At 35.7% G+C, this 21,185-nt stretch overlaps 1 protein-coding gene and 2 long non-coding RNA genes across 9 annotated transcripts; 2 read left to right on the top strand and 1 right to left on the bottom strand.

Moving 5' to 3' along the window:
- Positions 1 to 494: 494 nt before the first annotated feature.
- On the top strand, positions 495 to 2,067 carry LOC147564713 (uncharacterized). The gene is made up of 3 exons (XR_015227954.1): positions 495 to 664; positions 745 to 784; positions 1,592 to 2,067. It is a non-coding gene; the product is annotated as an uncharacterized LOC147564713 (long non-coding RNA).
- A 400-nt stretch (positions 2,068 to 2,467) lies between these two features.
- On the bottom strand, positions 2,468 to 3,980 carry LOC147564712 (uncharacterized). The gene is made up of 2 exons (XR_015236957.1): positions 3,789 to 3,980; positions 2,468 to 2,863 (listed from the first exon to the last, which is right to left on the bottom strand). It is a non-coding gene; the product is annotated as an uncharacterized LOC147564712 (long non-coding RNA).
- Positions 3,981 to 11,441: 7,461 nt separating this feature from the next.
- Positions 11,442 to 20,215, top strand: LOC147564711 (homeobox-leucine zipper protein REVOLUTA-like). Of its 7 annotated transcripts, none has more exons than XM_086649474.1 (19): positions 11,442 to 11,536; positions 12,241 to 12,511; positions 13,009 to 13,168; positions 13,638 to 13,720; positions 13,815 to 13,905; positions 14,026 to 14,121; positions 14,515 to 14,628; positions 15,123 to 15,206; positions 15,486 to 15,635; positions 15,713 to 15,787; positions 16,298 to 16,404; positions 16,520 to 16,703; positions 16,964 to 17,152; positions 17,609 to 17,689; positions 17,980 to 18,114; positions 18,214 to 18,551; positions 19,044 to 19,149; positions 19,326 to 19,475; positions 19,916 to 20,215. In XM_086649474.1, exons 2-19 carry the CDS (start codon positions 12,264 to 12,266, stop codon positions 20,060 to 20,062), a joined length of 2,538 nt encoding a protein of 845 aa, XP_086505600.1. In that variant the 5' UTR covers positions 11,442 to 11,536; positions 12,241 to 12,263; the 3' UTR covers positions 20,063 to 20,215. The 7 variants fall into 7 exon arrangements, with proteins under 7 accessions (XP_086505600.1, XP_086505610.1, XP_086505581.1 ...); XM_086649484.1 differs by having other exon boundaries at positions 11,478 to 11,541; XM_086649478.1 differs by having other exon boundaries at positions 11,486 to 12,011.
- The last annotated feature ends 970 nt before the right edge of the window (positions 20,216 to 21,185 follow it).

Genomic DNA, 21,185 nt, shown 5'->3' with positions numbered 1-21,185 from the left:
AAGTGGCACTGTCGTTAATATAATGTAGGATGGTTTTTTATTCACAAAATTTATTCCCACTTAGAATTGAAATATAGTCTTGATAGGGAATAGAACTTTAGTATTTAGTTTATGTGTCTATGAAAGTATGCTTCTATACATAAATAATGAATTTAAGCTTTAGGAGATGTCCAAATTAAATTCATACTTAAGCGACGAAATTACTCTGCCAAAAGTGAAAACTTTTCCGTAACACATTCGTATATGATAAATATGCAATTTTAATAATTAGAATACAAAAAGTACTAATAAACCTTAAATACCTCTCAAAAGTTTACACTTTTATATTTCAAAAATGATAGACCTCCCGGCTCATTTCCCGGCTGAAACCCGGCCGGGTGAGTTGGCTTGCCAACCGGGAGTTCTATCATGAGTTGGCACTTAATTTAACTTAGTTTTTTGAGGAATTTAAAAGTAGTCCCTTGTATTTAATGTAATTATAGTTGAGGACTTTTATAAAAGTCTAGAGAAAAGTCGGATTTCCTTGCTCTCAAGTTTCCCTTTCACGAGTTCTACCAAACCGAGTTAGGGTTTTTTCTTTCTATCCAAAACAAATCATCTCAAGCTCAAGCTTGATAAAGGATCAACCTAAATCACTTAACATCAACCGAAAATCACTTAATAAGTAAGTTAGGTTGATTTCTTTTTTTTTATCTCTACTCTACCTTCTCTCTGTCTAACTCTCTCCCTCTCTCTTTCTACAAGTTTGAAGAAGTCGATTTTCTTCATCTCTGTACAAACCAAGGTGAGTTTCTTTTTAATACAATAAGAAGATAGGTTTTTTTTTATTTTAGGTTAAAATTATGATACTTAACCCCTCAATTACCTTCATACTTTTTTGGGTTTTTGTTCTTGAATTGGGTTCTAGTTAATAAATGTTTATATAAGTTTGTCATTTCTAGCAGAACTGTGTTAGAAAATGTATGCTCACTTTGAACAATAAAAGGAAATGTGAATGATGGAGCAATACTAGATTCAGGTTTTGTTATATTTTTAGTGTAATTTCTAGCAGAACTGTGCTAGTTACTCTGAAATTGAGCTTACCTAGAGCTAGAAAGTGATTCCAAGGATACCCAAAGATGATTTCTTGATGTTATTGAGATAGCATTTAGAGTTCTCTTCATTGTCTAGTTGAGATTGTGCTTTTAGATGCAGAAACCCATAAGTTTAGACTGATTTTGAGCTTTAATAAGAAATTTCTTTAAGGAAAGAAACATTTCGATAATTGAAGTACGTATAAATTGCAGAGAATGGCGATTAAAAGCCCATTTAAATTTCCCATTTTGTTTCCAAACATTACAAGCTAGTGAAGGACACATTTCCAATTGATCGACGAGCCCGACGATGAATTTGATTTTTTAGCCGACGAATAAGAAGGTTGTTGTGTGGTTGATGAGTGTTGCTGTGATCCTACTATCATATTCTTCTGGCTACCTCCTCATTATTAGATTTTCAAGAGTTATGGATTTTAGTTTTCTAATAGATTAGTAATGAGTGATCTTCTTTTTTTTTATATTAGTATTTGATTTGGTAATAAATGAAATTGTTTCAGGTCTATTTTGTGATTGTATATGTCGTGGTGGTATGCAAATTTTTGTGAAGACTCTTACCGGAAACACTATCACCTTGGAGGTTGAGAGCTCTGACACCATTGATAATGTTAAGGCGAAAATTCAGGACAAGGAATCCTCCAGACCAGCAGAGGTTGATCTTTGCTGGAAAGCAATTGGAGGATGAGCGTACTCTCGCCGATTACAACATTCAGAAGGAGTCGACCCTTCACTTGGTCCTTCGTCTTCGTGGTGGTAATTGCTTGTTCTTGTTGGCTGGGGTTTCTGTTTGGTTGGTCGTGGTATTTGGGTTCTGAGTTTCTGATTTATTAGTGTCTAGTTTCTATCTGTTCTGTTTTTCTTTGTTTTTTTTAATGGTATGAACCGTTGGGTATTCTGCCACAGTAAATATACTGTGAGCAGGTTAATGTTCATGAATCCTTCTTATTATAAATAAATGATTTTGAATTTATAGTAACTTGATTGTCCCTGCAATTCTTTATTTTTTGATGGTAGAATGAGAAGAGGAGATAGGAGCTTTAGCATTTTCTCTGTTTTGCTCTAATGGTGAAGGTTGTGGTAATGGTGATGACCCAACACCAATCACCTTCCTATTCAATGTGGGTACTCCAGATTCTGATAGATTACCAGTGGAAGAAGAGGTGTTAAATGTGTTGGTGGGTTTTGAAGAAGAATTGGGAAGAAAATAAGAGAGAAAAGAGGGAACTTGAGATCTATAAGTTGAATCATTGACAGAGATTGAAGAAGAAGAATAAGAGTGAGTGTAGAAGATATTAGTTAACCATGGTGATGAAAAATTTGGAGAAGGTCTAAAAACCATGAAAGAAGTAAAAATGATAAAAGTTAAGATGAACCCATAAACAAGAACCATTATTCTTCTTGTTCTAAAAACGGAGGATAGATTTTTAATGTCTGTAACAATGGTTGTCGTTCCTCCATCTACCATACTGGACAATACAAAACAAAACATTACATGAAAATAAACCATACAACATAAATAACCCAAAATAAACTACATACATAGTACATTGCAATACAAATGACTACATCTTTCCGATGTCTTTCAACATCAACTTTGCGCTTTTTATAAGTTGTTTCTTCAATTCTTCACATTGTTGATAGTGCTCCATGGCTTTACGAGATTCCAACTCTAACGACATAAGTTTTTCAGCAATGCGGCTTATTTCATCGTCTTCTCTGGTAGACGCCTCCGTTATGTCATCACAATCATAGATGTCTTCTCTGGTAGACGCCTCCGTTATGAAAGACAAGAACAACAGATAAGATACAAATTGCTTGAAAATACATTCATCTATGAAAAACTAATCTTTAAGAGTTACAAAGTAGTCTAATTCTTACATAAATCAGATACAACTCCATTCTCTAATGGAGATCATTAACTACGATTTCGATTCTTTCATAATCCTTCTTCTAAAATTGTTCCATAATGGAGAAGACGAAACTTTGTTACTAGCAATACTAAGGGAATTAACAACTTCAATCATACTAGGTCTCTTTGAGGCATTTGATCGAACACATTGAGCAGCTAAAACTGATAATTGTCTAATAACAGATAAATCATCAGGAAGATGAATTCTAGGATCATAAATTGAAATAAACTCACCTTGTTTGATCAATGGAAGAGCCCAATCAAGTAATGAAGGAGGATTATAATTGACATCAAGTTAAACAAATACTTAACACCCATGGCCTTGTCTCATTTAAGGGAGCTAAAATAGAACTCATATAAAGCAATTTCTATTGTTCATCGCCAAACAAGCAATTTAGGTGAGCTATAAATACACCATTTGTCTAACTTGAAACAGATCTGAACTTGAAATAGAGGTTGGGTAGTATCTAATTGAAGATGGAGAAAAAGTAAGATTCTTTCATAAATACACCACTCATTGTTGGGTACCTACTTTAATCCTAACCCTAACTTCCACTCCTTTCCAAAAGGAAAAGAGACAATGAGAAAATAAGTAGGAAGGAAAAGTTGTTTTTCTTTAAGAATGGATCTTTCATTTTGGAGAAAACTAGTTGATTATGTTTGATTTCAGTTTGAGTTCCTAAAAACTATGATAATCAGAAAGTTATGGATGACCTAGAAAGTATGATATTCACAAAGTTAGAGAGAGAAAATAAGATAGAAAGAGAGAGTGAGGGAGGAAGAAATACCTGAATAGGGCTTGTGGAAAATGAAAGAGAAAATTTAGGGTTTCATGGGCGAGAAGACGTCGGAGCTCGGTGGTGGTGGTGGTGGTGGTGGTGGCGTTCGTTTCCAACAGAGAGAGAGAGCGAGAAATAAGTGAACAACTTTCTTGATTAAAAATCTGACTTTTGGTGAGTTTTATGGGGGTCCTCAACTATAATTAAGCATACTATGAGGGACTACTTTTAAATTCTATATAAATCCAACTTAAGCAACTGCCAACTCATGATTTTACTCCCGGTTGGCAAGCCAACTCACCCGGCCGGGTTTCGGCCGGGAAATGAGCCGGGAGGTCTATCATTGTTGTTTATATTTTAGGTCAATGGTTTACATCAAACAGTTATTTTGAGATGAATAATTGTACAAATTCAATCAATCACATTTCATATTTATGGAGAATGACCTCTTGACCCAATTAGTGACCACAAATTGACTATAAGATTTGCTAGAGCAACAACCTCAACTACCCATGGAAATTAAAGCATCTTTTCTCTATAAATAGTGCAAAGCTTTTAATAGTGTGACAAAAACAGAGCATGTAATGGACAATGATGTCAACACCTTAGTGTGTACTAAGTGTGCAAAACAAGCAAAGGTAGAGAGAGAAGCCATGCGCGAGTCAAACACATGCATAGCCTTCACAAGGGTTGTAGGTGGCATGGTGCCATGGTAGGGTCTCATCCCCACTGCCTTAGGCAAACGGCCAATTGAAGTAATAGCCATGCATTAGAGAGAGAGAGAGAGAGAAGAGAAAAACATAAGGGACCCCTAACAAAAATTAAAAGTAAGCCTTGATTGGAATCAAGAGGGGCCCAAATAGAGAGGTTAAGGAAGTACACTCTATTATTCCTTTCTTATAAGAAAAAGCAAAGTAATATTACAAAGACAAGGATGAGCTCCGTACTAAGGTTCTAAAAACAACAACATTAAAAACAAAAATGATTTTGATCATGAGACCACTCTAATCTGATCCGACCCAACACAAACCGACCCCAATCCGAGTACATTATCTAAGATCTAAAATCTCTCTGAATAAAATTATAGTGTATCAGTATGATGTATGAAGTGCATATATCTCGTATAATCCTTTTAGTTCAAAAAAAACTAGACAATAAATATAGAGAGATAAATAGAGTGGGATATGTAAAGAACTATCACGTAGAGATGACTTATAGATAGCAATAATTTCAATGAAACTACTAGGTGCCTCGTAAAATTCTTTCCTGCGTTTTATTTGATCAAGGTCAAACATGTAACATGTTTTCCTTTACATCTTCAAATTGTTTCTCCTCATTGGTTGACTACAATAGGACCTTTTTGAATCAAAGTCAAGTAGAGTTTGACTCTAGAAAATAGATAAAGGTCTTCCCCCATTTTCTTTAGATAATCATATAATATGGATGTTTTGTTTGGCTATTTCTTCCTTTTTTTTGTTGAAAGCGATACTATATAAATTAAATTAAAATTCTATTACAATACTGCTTAGATAAAAAGTAAGACACATGCTCTCATGTATTATCCCTATTCTTCTTCCTAGCCCACTTGGCGACTAGATCAGCTTGGGAGTTTTGCGCCCTCTTTGTATATTGGAATAGAATGCTGTCAAGTTTTGTTATCATCTCTTGAATTTTGTGGATATAGATCTTGGATTGCCACTTGATAGCGTGACGTTGATCTTGGATGTGCTTTATGAGGTTATAGTTGTCGCTTTCAATGATGATGTGCTTATGTTCTCGATCTATCGCCCATTGAATACCATTAAGGATGACAATGGCTTCAATTTCTTCGCTATTTCTGGCCCTGGATACAGCCGCAGCAGCTTCTATAAATTTAGCTTCTTTGTTATGGACTACTAGTCCCGTGCCGATGGAGGCGTTGATAGAAGTATAAGAGGCATCGACATTAATCTTCAAATATGGTTCTTTAGGGGGAATCCACTTTTCTACATTTGTCTGAATTTTTATGGAGATCTCATAATGTTTTTCCGGGTAACTTTTAATAGTGTTTATAATATCATTAGTTTCGGCTTTAATGCACTGGAAGTAGCTGTCGCATCTAGCTTTCCAAATAATCCACAGTATAGTAGTCAAATTTTACAATTATGATGTGTCATGTGTGTATATAACAAATGACATAGACTTTTTTGTCATGTCATAATTTGACAATTATAAGTCTATAGTTGATGTGTATATATAACAAATGACATAGATTTTTTTGGCATGTTATAACTTGACAATCATAAATCTATGTCGTTGAAGTATTTTAGGTAAATTTTAACATTTCCTGTTAAAGAGTCTTTCCAGCATAAATATTTCAAAATCAAAATAACTATCAATTTCTACTACTTTTCTCTCTCGTCTCTCTATTTCTCTTCAAACCGCTTAAAACTTTTCAATTGAATTTTTCACACGATTCACTTTCTCTTTCTTCAAACAACCCAATAAAATATTAAAATCTCGACTCTTATTCTCTTAAAAACTATAATTATAGTTCTTGATGTATTTTTACCACGTGAAGACCTCCAAATGACTAATGTATATAGTCATAATCCCGCGTAACATGCTTATAGAAAAATTTGTGTATGTGGAAATGTGACTATTGTATATGCATATGTCATTTTAATAATTTCAAAGCTTAGTATGCCTTTTAATGCAAGGTAACTATGTTGTTTCTCTGGTATTATGAAAAACCAAGAATTCGGTCTTCTTGTTTTAATAAAAACGGGGATACACTTTAGAGTGTCTTTCTTAAATGAATTCAGAGATAATTTTACGTCTAAAAACTATTACTGTTTTTGAAAACAAAAATGATTTTGATCATGAGACCACTCTAACATGATCCAACCCAACACAAACCGACCCCAATCCGAGTACATTATCTAAGATCTAAAATCTCTGAATAAAATTATAGTGTATCAGTATGATGTATGAAGTGTACATGTCTCGTATAATCTTTTCAGTTCAAGAAAAACTAGACAATAAATATAGAGAAATAAATAGAGCGAGATATGTAAAGAACTATCACGTAAGAGATGACTTATAGATAGCAATAATTTCAATGAAACTACTAGGTGCCTCTTAAAATTCTTTCCTGCGTTTTATTTGATCAAGATAAAACATGTAACATGTTTTCCTTTATATCTTCAAATTGTTTCTCCTCATCGGTTGACTCCAATAGGACCTTTTTGAATCAAAGTCAAGTAGAGTTTGACTCTAGAAAATAGATAAAAGGTCTTTCCCCATTTTCTTTGGATAATCATATAATATGGAGGTTTTGTTTGGCTATTTGTTCCTAACATACCAAATAGTGGGTGAAAAATCACAGTTATATTATATATCTTAAGTAAAGACAAATGCTAAACGAAGCTGCATAATTGCTTCACATAGCTATTTGCTAGACACAATCATTTCTTTTTTATTAAATTGCTAAACAACACCAAAATTAGTTTATTGGTTTTATCTAACAAAGTATTTTTTTTGAATCTTAAATTGCTAAATACAACTAAGTTGTAACTCTCCAAAATTACTTACTAGACACAACTTTTTTTTTATTAAATTATTAAACAAAATAGAATTTATTTTATTAGTGTTATTTAGCAAATATTATATTGAGAATCTAAAAAACAAACATTACAACAATTTAGACCCGATATATAATAAATATAAAATAGATCGAATATTTTTTAAAGAATTACTAATTTGACAATAACACAATATATTTTGTTCTATATAACCTTAACATTACACGAAAACCTTAACATTATGTATGATTTTATGTATAAATCAAACTTCTAATTTATAAATACCCGTTTGATATAATGAAATATACACTTTTAAGGTTTAAACCAAGCTTGACTAAGTCATAATCCTCTCTTCACCAAAAGAAAAAGAGTCATATAGCCGTTTTTTTTTTTTGAATTAGTCGTATAGCCGTATGATTTAATGAAATATATACTATTAAGGTTTAAATCAAGCTTGACTAAGTCATAGTAGTTAGGATTATTTTCTCAAAAAAAAGTAGTTCGGTCATATTTGATTTTTTTCTTGTAGTGATGGGTTTAGCAATTTAAGACAATATTCAATTAATTTTATTTAGTTATTTTGTATAATAATTTTTTTAGAGTTTTGTATAGAAAGAGGAGAAATTCAGTTACACTTGATTTTTGGTGTTGGTGTTGATTAGCAATTTAAGACATTATTTTAATTAGTTCTATTTAGTTATTTTTGTCTAATAGTTGTCCTTAGCAAAACTGAAGTTGCATATAGTATCATCCTAAATAAAAATTGATTGGGTCTTTTAGGCTCCCTCAAAATGTTAATCGCCCGGTAATATTGAAAAGATTATATTCATTTCTACTGACTTGTTTGGTAATTCAAGCTATCTACTAGTCAAATTTTACAATTATGATGTGTCTATATAACAAATGACATAGACTTTTTGTCATGTCATAATTTGACAATTATAAATCTATAGTTTTTTTTTTGAAACCGATTACATTGTCGTACAATTGGCATTGAATACATCAAAGATGTGATAAGCTTGCTACTCGCTCACTCAAACTCTAACATGACCTGGCCTTATAGCCCACTCAAACATAACCTGACCTGTAGTCCAACTACACTACCTTATTTATACCTTAATAATACCAATTCAAATAACCAAAGATTCCACCTTCTCTGGGATTCGAACCTGAGACCTTTAGGGATTTCTAGACTTTATGTCAATACCTTGGAACCACTTGGCTACCAACTGTTGACATTATAAATCTATAGTTGGTGTGTATATATAACGAATGACATAGATCTTTTTGGCATGTCATAACTTGACAATCATAAATCTACGTCGTTGAAGTATTTTAGGTAAATCTTAACATTTTTGTTAAAGAGTCTTTCCAGCATAAATATTTCAAAATCAAAATAACTAATCATTTCTACTACTTTTCTCTCTCGTCTCTCTATTTCTCTTCAAACCGCTTAAAACTTTTCAATTGATTTTTTCACACGATTCACTTTCTCTTTCTTCAAACAACCCAATAAAATATTAAAATCTCGACTCTTATTCTCTTAAAACCTATAATTATAATTCTTGATGTAATTTTACTACGTGAAGACCTCCAAATGACTAATGTATATAGTCATAATCCCGCGTAACATGCTTATAGAAAAATTTGTGTATGTGGAAATGTGACTATTGTATATGTATATGTCATTTTAATAATTTCAAAGCTTACTATGCCTTTTAATGCAAGGTAACTATATTGTTTATCTGGTATTATGAAAAATCAAGAATCCGGTCTTCCTGTTTTAAAAAAAACAGGGATACACTTTAGAGTGTCTTTCTGAAATGAATTCAGAGATAACTTTAAGTCTATAAAATATTACTATTTTTTAAACAGATTAAAAAGAAAACAAAGATAATTTTAAAACTGAAATTGATTAAAAGGTTAGAGAGAGAAAGCCGAGTCGAGTTGTCTCTTTCATTAAAACAGTGAACACCCTGGTATTAGTATTAAAACTAGTCAGATGTTTGTCTCCCAGGATACAACGGCTATACCTTTCAGGATGACGACCAAGAGTACTTTGTTTTTATGAAAGCGTGCGAACTTCAAACAAGCAGTAAGAACCAGATGCAAGTGACTGTTTAAACTCTAAATGCCCTTAACTTTGAATGCTAAAATTTTCGTATTTTGTTTGCTGGATTCTTTTTGGTATTTATAGAAGTATTGGTGACACTTCAGACATGTGCTTATAGGTGAATGGATGCTTCCCAACAATCATATTTGACTGTTGGTTTTCGGGTGCCATTAAGGACGCCAATCATCCTGACCGTCAGATCAAATCTATGACCGTAAAATCAAAGGCTCCAATCGCCCCTCGCAACTATGCGTAAGTGCAAAGTGCGTGTGGGCGCCTCAAAAGTGCCCTAAACGCCCATTCGCCAACGCCGCACGTGCGCGATTTGCATGGTGCAAACCACGTGAAACACTTTTCCATTTCAACCAACATACCATAAATATATGGAAGATTCTATATAAGGAAATAAAACGTTTCCTCCATCATAGATGTGGTACAAACTCAAAAATCCCAGTTCAGAGTCTTGGACCAGACTAATTTTGTAATAACTCACTCATACAGAATCGGATTTGGACAAATTTGAGTCTAAATTCAAGAGCTCGACAAGACGAATCCAACGAGACGTCTTGCTCGAAATTCTGATGAATATAGGTACATCAAATTAGTGAAAAACGGTCCAACTACTTTTGAGCTAGGTACCGATTCCAACAAACTATACATTTTAGTTCAAAGTGGTACATTTTAGTTCAAACTTTTAAGTACTTTTTTATTCAAAGATTAATACATCTAGTGATTTGGGTACATTAAACTGATAAGATTAACATTTTAGTACTTCTAAATCAATTGAACCAATCAACTGCACCAAACTGAGAAACTGATATCTAACCAACAAATGCTCACTCGTAATATGAATGAGGAGTAAGTTGAAGAAGAGAAGTTTTAAAGTGCCTCTCATATATTATTTGCCCTTGCGATTAAAAGCGCCTCCTCTCAAAAGATGCACTTCTATTTTCTGTTTGACTCAAAATCAGAGGTCTCGAGTTGATTTTTGTCTAAAACTGGCTAGAGTCAACTGATTTCAAAGGTGTCGAGTACTTTCTCATTTTCTTTTTGTTTTTCTTCTTCTTCGTTGCGAGACCCTCAATAAGTTACAAAGTATATACTGACGTGATTCTCGGAATAATATGACGTGTATAATAATATATTCGTGTTATCTTGAAACTGATCCGAGTATAGACGCATATGATCATGACAACGGGTAAGATGTTTCCACGCTATATAACTAATTAATGAGTGAGACATTCGCCTTTGGATGCAAGTTGACTACGTGCATGAATCCTCATCATCATGGAGATATTCTACGTGTGGAGAATCTTTGACTCTGTTGATTATATCCACGTGATGCATGGAGATCTAGATGCGTCGAGACTTTACGCGTAAAAATTCGAACACGTGGATAACATTCTTTAAAGAGTTTTAGCCTTATGCATGTTTGAGTTTTGGAATGAACTTGTAAAGTTTGATTCAAAGAGCCACCAAGAGACTTTTGGGCTGGACTTAGTGGAAACGAGTACGCCGAGTTGGATTTGATGCCTCACATGGTCACTTTCGCCCTTGATGATGGTATTGTGAGTTTTGATCCATGCAACTGTCTCCTTAATTTATTCTGGAGAGATTTGAGGAGAGGACGTGAGATGAGCGGGAGGAGATGTGCATCAGTGGTGGTTTGAGTTTGTAACTGCTTCTCTCCTATAATTATTTGTATAATTATTTAGAGAGTTTAAACATTATTGCTCAACATATCACACTCCTTTAGATCCTGTCCAAGCTACACTCAATAAAAATGGACCACTGCACTTATCTCCTAAGATCGACTGACCTGTTTAAATATATTGAATGTGCCAGTTCTAAAGGGCTCCACTTTGTTGCTTTACCCAAAATTTGTGAGAGAGTTGAAGGTAAAAGGGCGCCTACAGAAATTACATGGGGGCGTTTAGTTTATAGACCCTCTATATGTCATTTCTGGAGAACACGAGGTTAAATAAGTAAAATTGATTCTATATAAAATGAAGTATCTTTGGTGTTCGGACAAACTGAGACCAGCTGCTTCCCTCTGTTTTCGTTCAGAAAGGCGGACACTGGTTAAGTCTCTCTCTCTCTCTAGCCTTCATTTCTCTAGCGTTCTCTCTTTCTCTTCCCTCTGTTTCTCTCTCTACCCGTTGTTTCTCCGGTTAGGGTTCCTGTTTGTTTATCCCCGTCTATAGGGTTTAAAGTTAAGTTTGAATTGAAGTGTTTTTGTAGCGGATTTTGAGTAAAATTAGGCTTGATTTGTGATACTTTCATCCGATTAGTACCATTTTAATTCTAGTTTTGTTTAGGTAGATATAATTATTTTGTTTGCTTCTCTTGAGGCGAGAATTTGTTTTTGTATCGTCCGTACTAAGTTTTAGGTCGAAATCAAGTTGTGTTAATTTTCTGTGATTCAAATTCACTTTTCGTAAGAAGATCGTCGAAGAAGGTTTAAAAGTTAGAGAAAGAAAGAAGTTTGTTTCGATTCAAGAACTTTGAAGAAGGACAAAGAAGTTTTATCAAGGGAGAGATTTTATTTTTTCTCTGGTTTGTGATTTTTGCCTGAAAGTTAGTAAATATATAAAACCTTCAAAGTTCAAAAACGGTTGTCTAAAATCTCCTTCTTAAACCTGATCAGTGATTATTTAGGGTTTTGAAAACCTGTAACTTGATCCTGATCTGCTACAGTGACGGAGTATTAGAGAGAGAGGAGAGAGAGAGAGAAAGTTTGAACTGAAAAATGTACTAATAGTTTCTTTTTCTCTCTCTACAACAGGTATTTGTTGTTGAGTTCAAAAAATGGCGATGGCTCTCGTGCAACAAAGAGAGAGCAGCAGTGGAAGTATCGGCAGTATGGGGAGACAACATCATCATCTTGATTCAGGCAAGTATGTACGTTATACTGCCGAGCAAGTTGAAGCACTTGAACGAGTTTATGCTGAATGTCCAAAACCTAGTTCAATGAGGAGACAACAACTAGTTCGTGACTGTCCTATTCTATCTAACATTGAGCCCAAGCAGATCAAAGTCTGGTTTCAAAATCGCAGGCAAGTTCGATAATTCTTTTGAGAAATGTGTTGATTAGTTTACTATTTTTGTTCAGAATTCAGATCACTGTCCATGCAAATTATAGGGCCTTAAGGAATTGTTATGAATCAAAAGATGCCTGATTTGAGCAAGTTTCGTGCTTTCTTCTCCATACTCGATTTTGGTTCTCCTGAACCCCCTATGAATATGGGTTCGGGGCAATGAAATATACGATCAACCAACATTTATAGAATTTGAAAAAAAGTCAAGAGGAAATGTTTTTATCCTCTTATTTCTCGACCCGAGAGATCCGTGAATCCGATCCTATTGCACATAGATACAAATGCACCAACGGGAGCGTTTAAAACATTCGTTTCTGAGTGATTTATCAACTCTTGTTCTCCTTTATAGAGAGCGAATATAAGTTTGAATATCTCGGGATTACTTTGTTTTTTGTACTTCCGTTAAATTGCCTAACCAAGAAGAATCTTGTTCTTTTTCTTTCCTTCAAATGCAGATGTCGGGAGAAGCAGAGGAAAGAGGCTTGCCAACTTCAGACGGTGAACAAGAAATTGACTGCGATGAATAAGCTGTTGATGGATGAGAATGATCGTCTTCAGAAACAAGTGTCTAAGCTGGTATATGAGAACAGTTACATGCGTCAACAACTGCATATTGTAAGCTTTATCCACTTTAATCTTTTTTCCTTTGGCACTTCGAAATTTACGTTTGCCATTGCTTTCCGTCATTTACCTCTTTTGCAATTTTACCGTTTCTTTGTCCTTATTCTGTTCATCTACCTTATTTTGGATGCCCTTGTTGGAAATTTATTAACCTGGTAATCTGGTTTGCGTGAATCCGAATGTTTGAAATTCTATTAAGAAAGAATCTATCAAAATTTAATTTGTAGAAGGCTATTCATTTCATTTGCATTCTATACATTTCAGTGTTTTTGCATAATTCTGTAAGCAAAAAAGGAAAAAAAAAAGCATTTCTTGAATGCCATTCACTGGAATAGATTTTTTATTTCTGGGAGGAAATAAATTTCGGATGCACCTAATGTATAGAAGAACTGAATAAGTATTGATATGAAGTGAAAACTTAAAGTTAAACGAGGTTTCTCACGTACAATAAGTTTTCCTACAGGCAGCTGCTACGACTGATACAAGCTGTGAGTCTGTGGTTACCACTTCTCGACATTCTTTACATGATGCTAATAACCCCGCCGGGTAATTCCCCTCTCTCTCTCTCTCTCTCTCTCAGATACACACACACACACACACACACAGATCTTTGTAACTGTTTCTTCTGTGTTTGTGGCAGACTCCTCTCAATTGCAGAGGAGACATTGGCAGAGTTCCTCGGGAAGGCTACAGGAACTTCTGTCAATTGGGTTCAGATGCCTGGGATGAAGGTTCTATTCTTACCCAAATTTAAATGCGCTGGCTTTTATCTTTTCAAGCTTCAAAATTCTTCGGGCAGAAATCGTTTGTCATTGAGACTATTCACTGTATTCATTTTCTGATGTATGTAGCCTGGTCCGGAATCAGTTGGGATCGTTGCAATTTCACAAAGTTGTAGTGGAGTGGCATCACGAGCCTGTGGTTTAGTAAGTTTGGAACCAACAGAGGTATGCCTTAGCTCTTACCAAACTAACTATTTGTTATGTGAATTAAAGCAGCATAAGCGAAGGACTGAAGGAGAGAGACCAAGCACTAGAAGAAACCTAGGTCATAGTATAAAGCTAATGACAAGCTTTTTTTGAATATGTTTAGGTGGCTAGTGGAACCAAATGAACCATTTCAGTTATTTACTTAGATGACTATGTTCTACCTTTCAGGGAATTACGCTCAATTTTGCAAGAATAAATGCATGCTGTCGAAATATTATCCCAAAGAAATACTTAAATTTCTTTTCAGTTTGACAATCTAAAGCTGTTATATCAGTTGATTTTAGATTGTTTTGTTTGTACATACAGTTGGAGTTGCTTGAAATCTAACATATCAGTCTGACTACTTGGTAGATTGTGGAAATTCTCAAAGACCGCCCATCTTGGTTCCATGGATGCCGAAAGCTTGAAGTGTGTACCATGTTTCCAGCTGGAAATGGAGGATCAATTGAACTCATATACATGCAGGTGAATAAGAATAGTTTAGAGTTTGCCTTTTTTTCATTTCTTATGTTTTGTACAAGGTTACCAGATTCGCTGGAACCCCCTGCGAACCGCGATCTGGTTCGCGCGAACCCTTTTAGGGTACGTTCGCGAACCAGATCGCCCAATCTAGCGAACCGATTCTTATGAAGAATGGTAGGAACACAATCGAATTTTTTTGGGATGAACACAATCGGAAAATGGGAGAATTAGTTACAAAACAATTATTAGTGAAGAATTTTGGGAGAAATTTTATATTAATCGAATTATGTACCGGATTATCGTACCGAATAGGTATACCCTCCCCCCCCCCCCCCCCCCCCCCCACACGTACCGAATACACTCTAGTAGGCGTACCGCGTACCCGTTTTCGTACCGCGTACCGGAGCGTACCACGAATCTGGTAACCTTGGTTTTGTATTTTCTGTTGAAACAATTTTAGATTCCACTTGAAGTACTTACATAACAGTTGCTTTCAGATGTATGCTCCAACTACTCTAGCTCCTGCACGAGATTTTTGGACTTTGAGATATACAACTAATATGGAAGATGGCAGTCTTGTGGTATGTTTTTTAGATAAACTGTAGTTCCATCTGTGGTGTCTTACACATGTTTAAGGATCATCCTCACTCCCCATGAACCGAAGTGATCATAATTCATACATATTACTTACATTTATTGTATAAGGTTCTTTACTGTCTATTGTCTCCCCTCCCCTTGAACTTGTCAAATTTGTTCTGCGGTTCTTTTTACTATAATTTATTTTAAGTTGCTTAGCAACTTTAGCATGGTGTAGCGAGAAAATCTAAGTTATAGTGCTCTTTGTGGTTTATTTGGCAAAGGTATGTGAGAGATCACTTTCTGGTCCTGGCCCAAATGCAACTGCTGCTCCCCAATTTGTTAGAGCTGAGATGCTACCCAGTGGTTTCTTGGTTCGCCAATGTGAGGGAGGAGGCTCTATTGTCCACATTGTTGACCATCTGGATCTCGAGGTTTGGTTTCTGAGTGAGAGCTTTACTTATCTGCCTATGTAGCAATGACTTATTTTCTCTAGTCCCCTCCCGTGTAGGCATGGAGTGTGCCCGAGGTATTGCGACCACTTTATCAGTCATCAAATATCCTAGCTCAGAAGATGACACTTGCGGTAAGAAATGGACATCTTTAAGTACTATCAACTCAGCCAATATGTTATTCCATACAGATATCATATTACGAAGAACGAAAGGCAGCTGAAAACAGAATACTAAATAGTCGCTGTGACTGAGCTGTCCTGGTAGTTGGTACGAGATATTTGGATTGCATATAGATCCATGTCTCAGGGCGCATCAGTTAATTTAAAAGAACTAACCATTCCATGATATGACCAGATTATGTTGTCAAGTGTCAACTGCCTGATGTTCATCCCAACGTCAGGTGCTTGTTTAATCATATCTGAGCATGTTGATGCATACAACTTCTGTGAACTCAATGAGCTTCTGTTTTTTTCTGAACTCTTCATTTTCATTTCTTTTGGTTTTTGTTACATCAAACTATTTGAAGATTGAATAGTACAAAAAAATTCAGCATATAGTTGGGGGTCTTTTGTATTCCTTCTCTTTCCGCAATTTAAGTGAAAATTATGTAACGGCAATTGACTGTAACATCTTTCTGAAAGGCACTACGCCATGTTAGGCAAGTAGCTCAGGAGGCAAGTGGTGAAGTGGTGTATGGTTTGGGTAGGCAGCCTGCTGTTTTACGAAACTTTAGTCAAAGATTAACCAGGTGATTTCTACTTCTCATTTTCTTTTTCTTGCTCAGTGGCTCAATATGATGCAGGTGTCTAATGTATTTACGTATCCTGTGGAACTTTACTATTTAACCGATCTCAATTTTGTAGGGGATTCAATGATGCAGTCAATGGATTCAATGATGATGGGTGGTCATTGATGAACAATGATGGTTCAGAAGATGTAGTAGTCATAGTTAATTCTGGCAAGAACTTGAGCACAATCGCAAACCCTAGCAATGCTGTTTCATTGCCTGGCGGTGTTCTATGTGTGAAGGCATCTATGCTACTACAAGTAAGTTAACCTATAGTTAGCCCTCTTGCAGTCTCCAAATGTTTGGTGGGTTTTTTCATTATTACATCACAACTGTGGAACTATTAGAAGAGACTAAATTAAATAGAATAAATTGAAGCTGAGATCCATGACGTAATTTCTGATATGAGGCAGACAGTGTCCTTCAATTTGGTGTTTTGGGTCCGCTATCTACGAGCTGGATAAATTTTGGCAAAGATTTTTGGCTCCAACTAATTCGTTATTGTTTTCCCTACTGCCAGAATGTCCATCCTGCATTGCTGGTTCAGTTCTTGAGGGAGCATCGGTCTGAGTGGGCAGATTACAACTTTGATGCCTATACAGCTGCATCATTAAAGGCTGGGTCTCATGCCTTCGGGGGATTGAGGTCCAATAGGTTCTCTGGAAGCCAAATCATCATGCCACTTGGTCACACAGTCGAACGCGAAGAGGTTCTCTCTCTCTCTCTCTTTCTCCCTCTCATAATAATACTAAAGATTATATTAAGTCAGAACTCATGTTGGCCTGGGTAATGCTATCTCATAATTATAGGTTTCCTTAAAGACAGACCATGTGGCTCAAAATATTCAAGATTCTGTGAACTCATTTCTAGTGGGTCCTCATTTAGCAATGTTCTAAAAAGTCCCTAACCATATTAGGGAACTCACTAAAACAAAACTTTCCACGTTAGCATAGTAGTTAAAAAAACACATAATGCAATACAGACTTTCATGAAATTTCCTTGCAGAATGGACTGGCCTTGCGGTTATAACCAGAATGACGGGGAGAGAGAAAGAGATTAAACTTGAAACAATAGGACTACTAATGTATACCGTTGATATGATATATTAAGTTTTCCTTTCTTCGCAGCATTAACTCTTCTTATTTGCTTGCTGAACATCTTTCAGATGCTTGAAATAATTCGTCTTGAAGGTCGTCCTCTTACCCAGGAAGAAGCTGTTTTGTCACTCGATGTCCATCTCCTGCAGGTGCTCCTGAATTTCCTTTTACAATTTTATTTAAGTATTAGTGTTTCTTGAAATATATATTGCTATATCACATTACTAATTTCCTAAAATGACAGTAGAAATTACTTATTGTCTACCAGAGAAGAATCTGAAAGTAAACAACTAAAATTGGAACTTGCTTAATTCATTTGGATATTGTAGACAGCATGTAACGAGAGTAGCTCAAATGAATTGAGAGTAGGAAATATGGCAGGGGTCATTTTTATTTGCTATTACAAAAAATACCTCTGATGTTGGTAAGGTCTGCACAGATTTATAGTGGAGGAGGTGAGAATGCTGTTGGGGCTTGCTCAGAACTTATTTTTGCCCCGATCGATGAAATGTTTTCTGATAATGCTCCCCTGCTGCCCTCTGGATTTCGGATCATACCCTTGGATACAAGACCAGTTGAGTTCTTATCGTACACCTCTTCTTTAAACACTTCCAATAGCTGGAAATGTCATCTGTTTATACCTACGTCGCGCACTAATTATACAGTTATACAGAGTGAAGTGCAGGACAGATTGGCTGCAAATCGTACATTAGACCTTGCATCAAGCCTTGAAGTGGGTCCATCCACGAATCGTGGAAGTGGAGATGCTTCTCCTAATACATATAGTGCACGTTCAGTGTTGATCATTGCCTTCCAATTCCCTTTTGAGAGCCATATGCAGGATACAATTGCAGCCATGGCTCGACAATATGTACGCAATGTGATCTCCTCTGTACAAAGGGTTGCCATGGCCATAGATCCTTCTGGACCTCACATCCAGGTGAGGCCCAAGCTATCTGCAGGTTCTCCTGAAGCTCTAACGCTTGCTCAGTGGATCTGCCAGAGCTACAGGCAAGTTTTACCGAATTTAGAGTTACCTTAAGTCCTTAATTCATAATACGAAATGGCATGCATGAACTGGAATTTTTCAAATTCTCGATTTTAGGGATCTTTAGACTTTAAGCATCTTCCTAGAGGCTTGGTAGGCTGACAACTTCTGCAAGTGGTCACAAGTTCACATCCTTGTATATGCCTTGACGATGTTAATTGAAGTGCTATCATGAACAAATTCATAGTTAGCTCGAACAAATTCAGCAAAATAAGGTGCAATATTGTTAGTTGGAAATACAGCTACAATTATTCACCAATTTTTTGTCAGACTTGGACTAACCAAAAGTTGGTTTGCATGTTCTGTTTGCACTTAAAAAAGAGAACCAAAACATAATCCAACTATGAAGTATGAATATTTGCAAACATTCACGTAATGCCAAACAAAGAAATACTTCTTTATGAATATTCATGGATATCCTCTTTAATAAAAAAACTTTCCTTCGATATTATCAGTTTCTATCTAGGAGCTGAGTTGCTTGGACCCATCCACGAGAGAGGTGACTCTATGTTGAATCTTTTGTGGCACCATCAGGACGCTATATTATGTTGCTCGATGAAGGTATGCCTACAACTCCTTGAGGAAAAAATTGCTTTTGATGTTTCATTTCTAAAATAATTAGGAGGAGCATGGTAAATATGTGTATATTGTGATTATGTGTTAGAAAGAATTAGGGCAACTTATAACATTACGAGTTGAAAAAAGTTGGTGTAATTTGATTTGTTCGGGTTTTACAGTCACTGCCAGTATTCACATTTGCAAACCAAGCTGGGCTTGATATGCTGGAGACGACAATGGTGGCTCTTCAAGACATTAGCCTGGATAAGATATTTGATGAGGCAGGTCGGAAGACATTGTGCTTCGACTTTACCAAATTAATGGAACAGGTAATTCTACTTTTTTGGAGATTAGCAAATTGTTGGTCCAAAATTTTCTTTACTTTGAGATGCATGATCTGGGTTCTTATTTATGTGGCCATATGTGAAAAGTTCAAAGAAAGGGCACAATTAGGAGTTCAGAAATAAGAATTTGGGCAGTTTTCTGTTTTTCTCATTGACTTAGTTTGACTCATCTATCTTTTAGTAGCCCGACTTAAACGGACTCAAAATCAATCTAAATGAGCTATCCAAGGTAGGACAGAAGTCTGATTCGGAAAAAAAAAAAACAAACAAAATAGGCGTAGGCACTACCTTGGTCTATAGAAGTTTCTTGATCAAATTATTAAAATGAGATTCGAAGTTCGCCCCTAATTTTACAGGTTTTACCAAGTCATTTATTGTGAGCAACACCCATATTCTTTACATAATGTTTTAATATTACTTTGTAGGGTTATGTATATCTCCCAGCTGGACTGTGTGTATCAACAATGGGCCGTCATGTGTCGTACGAGCAAGTCATAGCCTGGAAAGTCATAGCAGAGGACAACACTGTGCACTGTCTCGCCTTCGTCTTCATGAACTGGTCTTTTGTCTAATTATTTATTTATGAACCTCAAATATCTATACACCATTAGAAACTGAAAGTTTTGTTGTAGATTTTGTTCTGTTTGCGTAACTTTCTTCAGTTTAGATTGTGAAATTGTTAGTTTCCAAAACATAGAATATTTATAGAGTTAGAATTTTTTTCAGCCGAACCTCTCTTTCTGTTGCCTACTGATCATAGTGGTGGATAATGGTGTTTGTTTTGTGTTGTTAATGAGGTATAACTGAGATATGCAGGGGTAATGGCAGTATACTGATCAGTCTAAGATTACTACAGCAACAGGAGGAACTGAGGAAATACGGGCAGATAATTATGACATCCGGCATGAAGGTGTGCGACTAAAATAAATCTCAGTTCTGTTGAGTGTGTCGCTCGAGATTTTGTTATCCGAGTACATTACAAAGTTATTAGGAAGGGGCCCCCTCTCCTTCTCAGATGAACCTTAGTCGGAGAGAGATGAAGGGTGAGAGGGGAGAGAGAAAAGTGTAGTGAGAAGAAGAGAGGATGAAGATGGTGGTGGCTGTCCGGTGGGGAATGGTGGAAGAGGAAGAAGAAGAAGAAAAGATCTTATATTTTCTTGTCATGGGTTGTCTCAGCTAGTCGCAGACAATCAACGGTTGCTTACAACCCTTGTGCTAAAAAAAATATAGAGAAGGATGTAAATGAATACTTTTAAAAACAAAAAAAGGGGATAGAAATACACTGTTAGAGTAAACTTACGTAAGAAATAAAAAAACAGATCATATTAAAAGATAGTAATTTTTAGGGGCCATATAGGTGAGGTATTCATCTTGAGGAGCTAAAATGTAATCAATCATTTGTAAAATTATACTGTTGTATGTAAACGAAAATTGTGGTTTAAATTCATTTTGGTTGGATGCAAATAGGGACACAAGTGGGACACATTTACAAATTTGAACCATTCATGGAGGATTATGCAATACACGCAAACGAAAATGAAATTGGAATCTATGGCCAACATCAAATAAAAGAGAAGTGATTTTCGAAACACATATCTCGATGTATATTTTGGTAAGAGTCGCATTCCTGCTCGCAATCACAAGAAAAGTAGCTGATGATCTTTATTGACCATGTGCATCATAAGCTAACTCAAC

Source organism: Eschscholzia californica, unplaced genomic scaffold, assembly GCF_041429995.1.
Source record: "Eschscholzia californica isolate CP2 unplaced genomic scaffold, dmEscCali1.0.p SCAF_1, whole genome shotgun sequence".
NCBI classification, from domain to species: domain Eukaryota; kingdom Viridiplantae; phylum Streptophyta; class Magnoliopsida; order Ranunculales; family Papaveraceae; genus Eschscholzia; species Eschscholzia californica.
The sequence above is the reverse complement of the archived record's forward strand: the minus strand, read 5'-3'. Positions and strand labels throughout refer to the sequence as shown.

Excerpts from the sequence above, each read along its gene's own strand:
- LOC147564711 (XM_086649455.1), top strand. The coding sequence starts at position 12,264 with ATGGCGATGGCTCTCGTGCAACAAAGAGAGAGCAGCAGTGGAAGTATC. Across the intron at positions 15,636-15,712 it reads TTGACCATCTGGATCTCGAG|GCATGGAGTGTGCCCGAGGT; the intron begins GTTTGGTTTCTG and ends CCTCCCGTGTAG. Across the intron at positions 15,788-16,297 it reads CTCAGAAGATGACACTTGCG|GCACTACGCCATGTTAGGCA; the intron begins GTAAGAAATGGA and ends TCTTTCTGAAAG.